This window comes from Miscanthus floridulus, unplaced genomic scaffold, assembly GCF_019320115.1.
Source record: "Miscanthus floridulus cultivar M001 unplaced genomic scaffold, ASM1932011v1 os_1023_1, whole genome shotgun sequence".
NCBI classification, from domain to species: Eukaryota; Viridiplantae; Streptophyta; class Magnoliopsida; order Poales; family Poaceae; genus Miscanthus; species Miscanthus floridulus.
The window spans coordinates 88704-97097 of NW_027097476.1; the positions used below are offsets into that span (position 1 = coordinate 88704).

Below are 8394 nucleotides of genomic sequence, written 5' to 3' on the forward strand. Positions count from 1 at the left end.
AAGGTGTGCACCAGTACCTTAGTTGCAATTTTCCATCTCTTATGCAACTAGAGCTAGCTAGCTAGTAGTTCTCTGATGAACAGGGAAAGGATTTAGAGTGGCTTGTTGATGTGGCTGCAGAATTACTTTTAGAAAATTGGCCTAGAAAAATGTGATAATATTTTCGTGTTAGCGTTGTTTTTTAATACTTGTTCCTGGCTGAGTAGGCAATGTTTAGGAATAGGATTATTCTCAACAAGTCAACATTGCTTGCAGCACCACTTAGTCTATTTGTACATGCAATGTGATAATATCACCTAGAAAATGAAACTAGTATATGTAGATACTATCCATGTAGATAACCTTATATTTATTTGGTCTGATGTTACAGGTGTTGCAATGCCTCTCTAGTCAAGGTTTGACTTCATCAGGTGGTAGTGGTCAGGTAGGAAGTGATTGTGGCAATAGTAGTGGAGCTTCAAGAGCGACTGTGAAGGAGAGGTCAGTCTGATACTATAATTATTTGAGGATTGCTTTCTTGTACAAGTTGTGAAGTATTGTCATGTTTTTAGTTTCTTCCTGTGGTGCTATCAGATTTAGGTCTTTCAATGTGTTATTTGAAGAGATCTACCAGAAGCAACATGGCTAGTGTGTTCTAGATCTGCGTGATGTCTTTTCCATGGATCTACACTCTCCTAGTCTTTGATCTGAGTTGCTATTGTTTTTATTGCTTTTTCAGAAAGTAGATTCAAAAGATTGGGATACTAACCTTTGCTAATGAGGTATGAATCAGTCTTCTAGTTCTTCTTCTTAAAATTTTCTATTCTTCTTTGTAATCTGATGTCTTCCCCTTTCCCCTGCTCTATGTGAGCAGAGCAGAGGCTTCCCCCATACAGATCCATTTCTGGTTGGCTTCTCTCTCAAGTCTTTATATTCCTATGTATTCATGGTTTTGGGCTTTTGTTATGGGCTGCTAATGTTAAATAGGCTAATTTATAATTTTAGTTATATTCCTATGTATTCATGGTTTTTGACTTCTCTTATGGGCTGCTTGCTGTTGTTAAATGAGCCATTTTGTCATTTTAGTTAATGGGTCAACCTTGGTTGCACAGAAATTATAACATATTTTCTCTAAGTGGGCCTTCTTTAAAAATATGTGCTACCTTGTGCTAAAACACTTGGTTTCTTCTCTCTTGGAAATCATGTGTTATGCAAGCAACCAAAAACCATGTGCTAGCTTGTGCTAAAATATATGGTTTTTCGTCTGTTATAAATTATGTGTTTTGTAGCTAGCAAACAACCATGTGCTACCTTTTGTTGAAACACATGGTTGTTGGCTAGACAGACTCAAAAAAATTGTCTAATTTATTTTTCTATTTGAATTAGAATTCCTATTCCTGTTCAGTTTATTCAAGCTCTGAGAGTCTATTTGTCCTAACTATCTAGGGTCATATAAGTCTAAGTGGAAGAAACTCTCGACTACCAGTAGTTAGGGGGAGGTTGACGAAAAAATGGATGGATGAAAAAAATAACCTAAAATTTTGCCCATTTATTATTAGGTATAGATATAGATATATAGGTAGTTTTCACTTCCATTTTTATCATAAATCAACTTTTTTCTATTTTTCTTCAAGTTTAAAGAAATACATACATAATAACATATGATTATTATGTTATATTTCATTATGTACCCCCTCTATTATATTTTACATGCCACGTTAGCTTTGTCTTGAGTCAAATATTACTATCTTTTACCATTGATTTTTAAAAAACCATAATAGTTTCACAACATATAAATTATATATATTATCACACTATTACATAAAAGATTTTTAGGGACGTCTTCCTTTTCTACCAGAGACGGTTAAACTAGCACACTGCCTCTAACCTTGTCGGGAGCATTGTAGCTCTATGACCCTCGATGAAAAATTTATTTTCAGGGACGATTCCATTAAGAAATCCGCCTCTAAAAAATGTATCCGTTTTTAGGGGCAGTTCCACTAAGAGAACCGCCTCTGAAAATACTATTTTCAAGGATGGTTATTTATGTCAACCGTCTCTGAAAATAAGTGATTTTTAGAGGCGGTTTTATTAATTCCACGGTCCCTAAAAATCAATTTTCAAGGATGGTTGATCCTTAAGAATAGCTGCAGCACAAATAAATTCAAATATTTTCTAAATGAAGTTAGATGAAGACAAAATTTATATCAAAATTGTAGAGCTCAATGAGATCTAAAACTTTATACTTGATAAAATTTTTGTTTGAGATCATTTTGGGTTCCAAATATATAAATTAAGTCTTAGAATCTAAATTTCAAATTTTTGAATTTTTTAAATGATCTTGGATGGAGAAATATACTATATAAAAGTTATAGTGCTCGATGACATCTAAAAGTTTATAGTTGAAAGTTTTCTCATTTAAGATTGTTTATGAGTTGAAATATTAATTACAAGAATCGTACATATGAGTACAAAATAGACAGCATCGTATAACTAGTCACAAGTGATTATGTGGTGTGGTGGTAGGGATGAAACACGCGAGGAAAAGGTTGTGGGTTTGAATCCTGGTGTCTGCACTTATTCAAGACAAGTGAAAAATAAATCTTGTGAGATGTGGCCGGTCTTTAGCTCTTGGGGCTACAATAAAAATGTGTTTTTCTTATTTTATTAGACTCTAAATGACTTTTTAAAAAATCTGAAAATTTGAAGGTTATTTTTAGGGATGGTCGACTTAACCGCCTCTGAAAATCACTTATTTTTACAATCGGTGGTGTTTTTCAAAACGTCTCTGAAAACCGATTTTAACCGCCTCTAAAAATCTTTTCTGTACTAATGTCGAAACAATTCTCTTAGTAAATCTAAAATTATAAATCTTATGTTATGAACCTATATTTTTTTGAAATTAATGGTCAAAGATACAAATTTTGGATTTAGGACAAAACTGATACGTTATGTAAATAAAAACGGAGGGAGTATATAATGAAAGTAATTTAGTTCATTCATATACTGGTACACTTATATTTTAGAACATACAGAATATGAGTATAATCATATTACTTCGTACAAAAAGTCTTGAAATGTATATTTTTACATTGTTAATTTATTTCACCATTTCCTGCAAATTTTTACATCTTCTGAAACCATTTTTGAAAATGACTAACACAAATTCTCATTCATGAAATATGTCAACATTTTAATTAATTTTAGGTACCACATTTGGCTTTGTCAAACGAAAATAAGCCCAGACATCCAAGGTTGATGGAGGTAAGAATAACTAGCAAAACCGAGTCACGAATAATGTAGAATCAATTACGTATACTAGTTTGATCAGTGGAAATTTGGAATAACCAATACTCATCGGCGCATACGTACAGGTGGTATACATCCCAGTGACCCAGTCGGCATGCAGTGGCCAAGTGTAGCGTGTTTGGACAGCTTATATTATAATCGATTAAAATTCAATCATGATTCTTTTATAAGTTGCGGTCTAAAAAATCTCTGGTACAAAAAAATTCAAGGGTGTTTGACAATATTGAATATTATGGTACATAGATAGCGTAAAAAGACTTATATGTCCTTCCTCAATGGCCCTATCCAAACTCCCGTCTCTCCGAGGGAGTCTCAAGCCCGCGAGATGTCAGCGCAAGGATGGACTGCCTCCACGCCGCCCCAGCGCAAGGTGACCGAGGAAGCCTTCGACCGAGCCAGCGGATCTCCGGCGCAAGGGCGAGGGCAGCCGAGGGAGCCTCGGACCAAGCCCGCGAGATCTCTGGCGAGAGGGCACGCCTCCCTCGCTGTAAACTCCAACCGAACCCCAGCGCGAGGGTGGACAAGGGAGCCCTCCGACATAGCCAGACGGATCTCCAGCGTGAGCTACCACCGCTACCTCCCGTGCTCCGTACTGGGCTCGTCGCCGCCGCCTCCGGCTTTTCTGATTCATGTCAAACCTGGTGCAGGAGCAAGGATGGCGAATGGACGGAGGGTAGGGGATGGAAATCTGCCCGCGGTGGAGGAAACTTTCCAGTTGAAATGCAGATTGTTACCACCGCTGCGATGGAAATAATTGAGAAAAAATCGAAGTCGTTTGGGTGTGATTCTCAATTGATTTGACTTAGAATCCCATTTTAATTGGTACCAAACACACCCGCAGATGGATGCAGACGGTGAGATGTCGACCAAAGTTCAAACGGAAGCATCACTTGATAAATATAAGTATTAAGGGTCCGTTCGTTTCGTTGAAAAAAAAAAACTAAAATACGATTTCGATTGATTTGTTACGAGAGAAAAATACTGTTTAAACTAAAAAAATAAACTGAAAAAAACGGATTATAAAGGAAGCGAATTAGTGACCGCATGCAACGAGCACAAGTTTAGAATGGCCGGCCTGTTTATTTGACTATGGCTTATCGTAAACGATTATAAATATCCAACCAAAATAATATTTTTCTCTTAAACATATCAGTTAGTACTTTTTTATCAACCAGCCACGAACATGCCACCGAACAGGCGGCAGACCGGCCCCAGCAGACCCAGGCCGCCAGGCGATCACGCGGCACAGCCCAGCCGCGCACGTCGGGCGCATGCGGCATACGCGGCCGCGGCCAATGCCGACGGGTAGGCGCGGCGTGCAAGGCAGCAAGAACGCGACGCACGCACGGCGTGGCCGGGCGCCGTGCCACCAGTCGCATAGGGATCAACGGAATCCATCCATCCATCGCCCCCATACGGCCCTGCCAACCGCGCGCGACATTAACTCCCCGCATTCAAGCCCCTCACTGCGCTGCAACCATCTCCCCTACTCTTCCCTCCTTAAATGCACTACACTATCTCCCCTCCCATTCTGCTAGTAGAGAGAGAACTGAACCGCGCCCCTGTCTGCACTCGTCTTCTTCCTAGTAGAGAGAAAAGGCAGAAGAGATACAAAGATGTCCAAGATGGCGGAGGAGAAGGCGGCGGTCGTGGGCGGAGTCGGAGGAGCCGGGGCGCCGGACGCAGCGCCGGCGGGGGAGGCGGCGGCGGCGCGGGTGCGGCCCTTTGAGACTCTCCTGCGCGCGGCCCCGCTGGGGCTGTGCGTGGCCGCCATGACCGTCATGCTCCGTGACCAGCAGAGCAACGAGTACGGCACCGTCGCCTACTCCGACCTGGGGGGCTTCAAGTACCTCGTCTACGCCAACGGCCTCTGCGCCGCCTACTCGCTGGTGTCCGCGTTCTACACGGCCGTGCCGAGGCCCGCCACCGTGTCGCGCTCCTGGGTCGTCTTCCTCCTCGACCAGGTCCGTTCTTGCCTTCCGTCTCTACTCTACTCACACTTCAATTTTCTCACGGTTGTAGTAGCATGTTGAGAATGCTTCAAAGAATGTCTTTTTTCTTGTTCTTTTTCTGCCAACATCACGTGACGAATTTTATGAGTAATATAATGGTACAAAAATTTATTCTTCACGTTCTTGGTATATTCTTGTTGTCGTGACTTACTCCTGCAATAATCAAGACTGATTACTTTGATGATGTTGGTGCTCTCCTTCCATCAAGATTATGTGTTACATTCGGCTGTAGTTTCCGCTCTCTTGGACTCTGGAAAGAGGTGCATCGTGCGAGGGGATTTTAGAGGATCTGTTCCTTCTACAGAACTCGTGCGAAACTCGTGCCTGAACAAACAAATTAACACATCAGACAGAAATCAGCTTTGGATTTGTTTGATTTCTCTTTACATCCATTTTTTCGTGCCTCAGTGTTTCAAGAAGCATCCATTACGCAAATAACTGCACACTTGATTCAGTCCTTCATGCCTGCTGTTAATTTCATAATTTCAGCAGTGAATGCTGTCAGATCCTGTGCTTGCTTTGAGACCCCTGCAAAAGAGGACTCGATGACCATAATACTGGTGAGAGAATGAGATTGATCCATGGCATGTTTATCCTGCAGGTGTTCACGTACCTGATCCTAGCGGCAGGTGCGGCGGCGGCGGAGCTGCTGTACCTCGCCTACAACGGCGACAAGGACGTGACGTGGAGCGAGGCGTGTGGCGTTTTCGGCAGCTTCTGCCGTCAGGCGCGCACCTCTGTCGCCATCACCTTCGGCACCGTGCTCTGTTTCATCCTCCTCTCCCTCATCTCCTCGTACCGCCTCTTCAGCGCCTACGAGGCGCCTCCGTCTTCGGCGCTCGGCAGCAAGGGCGTCGAGATTGCCGCATACCCACGCTGAAGCCGCCGGCCATCCATCCATGGAAGCTCTGGAGGAAGACGTGGTTGCAAATCTCTATTACGTGTAGGCGATCAAGTAATAAGGGCTTATATATTATATATATACATCGTTCATAGTAGTTGTTTGCTGCTACATATGCTTAGTACAGTGCTGCTGCTGCTAAATTGTGCTTGACTGGGTAATATATTATATATAGCTTGCATCGTTCTTGTGTGTGCTGGATGGATTGATCCTAATACTACAGGCGTAGTTTCTGTGCATGTCGTTATGGCAACATCTTTCTGTGGACAACAATCTGACGAATGTTTGTAACAAACAAACGAGAAATCGTCTGGGTATGAAATTATAGCAAAATTGTTGCAGCTTCAACTCCTGCTCCTGTTGGTGGGCCTTCAATTTGTGCCGTATGAGGGGGTGTTTGGTTCCTTTATATTTGACACATACGTGCAGTATTAAATATAAACTAATTACACAACTAATTGCACAGTTTGCGACTAATTTACGAGACGAATCTTTTAAATCTAATTAGTCTATGATTTGATAATGTGGTGCTACAGTAACATGTGCTAATGCTGGATTAATTAGGTTTAATAAATTCGTCTCGTGAATTATTGACAGATTCTATAATTTATTTTTTATTAGTATCCGAACACCCCGTACGACATCCTCATGTGACACCTTTTAAATTTTAGTCCATGATCCAAACACCCTTAGTCACTTTCCCGCTAAGAAAGCAACAATTCGCCTAGCAATATGTCATCTTTAAGGATTTAAGGATTACTCCTTGGACTTTGCGGTAGCATCTCAGGTTGGGTGTAACTTTTCACACGAATAACCAAAATTCTTCGTAGTTACTCATTTTTCACTCAAATCCAGTTTTCTTTGTTGTTGCTGTTTTTACTCACGTACTTTTCAAACTTTACAATTTTTATTAATCAATAATATAGTAGTAGTCATCAATTCTTGACTATAGCCCTGTTTGTAGAGATCTAGTTCTAGGATTTTCTAGAGCTAGAGCTGGTCAAACAGATCCTATAGAAATAGAAAGTTACTAATTTATAATCAAATTTTATTGTCATAATAATAACTTTATTATCATAAATAGTATTTCTATGTCCTAGATTAAATCATATTAGAATTCTTAAGTCAAACGATTTGATAGATCAAACAAAATATATATTAAAAACATCAATATTTATGACACCAGATTAATATTAACTAGAAAACCAGTGCCGCGCCCTTTATGAGTTGTACCAATATAATTAAGAGATCGCAATGAATTGTGCCAGTATAATTAAGAGATACCGAAGTAGTTGAAACCTGTGCAGGAGCATTTCATATGGTAAAAGTATGTGAGAACTCATGTACAGAAGTTCTTGGGTCAATGATGTATTGCTGCTACCAGTACCACTTGAGTCCATCCCAATTTGCATTATTACATATTTACATTAGTGTAAAGTCCAATTTACAACCTTGAACTCTCACCAAAGTCTGGATTTCAACCTCGAACTCAAAAATCGGATAATTTTGGCCCTCAAACTCTTAAAACCGTTCAACTTAACCCTAGGCTGATTTCTGGGCGGTTTTGATGTATGAACAGTAGCTTTTGATATTTTCGAGAGGCGTTGAAATTTTATATTATTTTTTTAAGCATCTTAACGTCCTCAAATCAAAAAACTCAAAACTACAAAGTTGTAGATCTGGTTGAGAGCTACAACTTTGGTATAAAAAGTATTTTCATTTAACTCCATACAAATAATATATTAGTGCTCTAATACGGCAAGCGCCAGTAGGCGATTATTATGGTGCTGAAATTTTATATTATTTTTTCGAACATCTTACTGTCCTCAAATGAAAAAAATTAAAACTATAAAGTTGTAGATCTCATCGAGGTCTACAATTTATATATAAAAATTATCTTCATCCGACATCGTATTTAAGGGTTTTCTCTTTTTCAAAATTTAAGTCTCGTCACGCGATAAAATTGTTTTGTCTCGTGACGAGACTGAAATTTCAAAAAAGAGAAAACGCTTTAATACGATGTCGGATGAAGATAATTTTTATATGTAAATTGTAGACCTCGATGAGATCTACAACTTTATAGTTTTATTTTTTTTTCATTTGAGGATAGTAAGGCGCTCGAAAAAATAATATAAAATTTTAGCACCATAATAATCGTCTACTGGCACTTGCCGCATTAGAGCACTAATATAT

General features: G+C 39.8%; 1 protein-coding gene across 1 annotated transcript; it reads left to right on the top strand.

Annotated features, from left to right (window-relative positions):
- The first annotated feature begins 4809 nt into the window (after window positions 1-4809).
- LOC136533638 (CASP-like protein 2A1) lies at window positions 4810-6384 on the top strand. The gene is made up of 2 exons (XM_066526184.1): window positions 4810-5252; window positions 5902-6384. The coding sequence occupies exons 1-2, from the start codon at window positions 4905-4907 to the stop codon at window positions 6178-6180; spliced, it is 627 nt and encodes a 208-aa protein (XP_066382281.1). The 5' UTR covers window positions 4810-4904; the 3' UTR covers window positions 6181-6384.
- Window positions 6385-8394: the final 2010 nt, after the last annotated feature.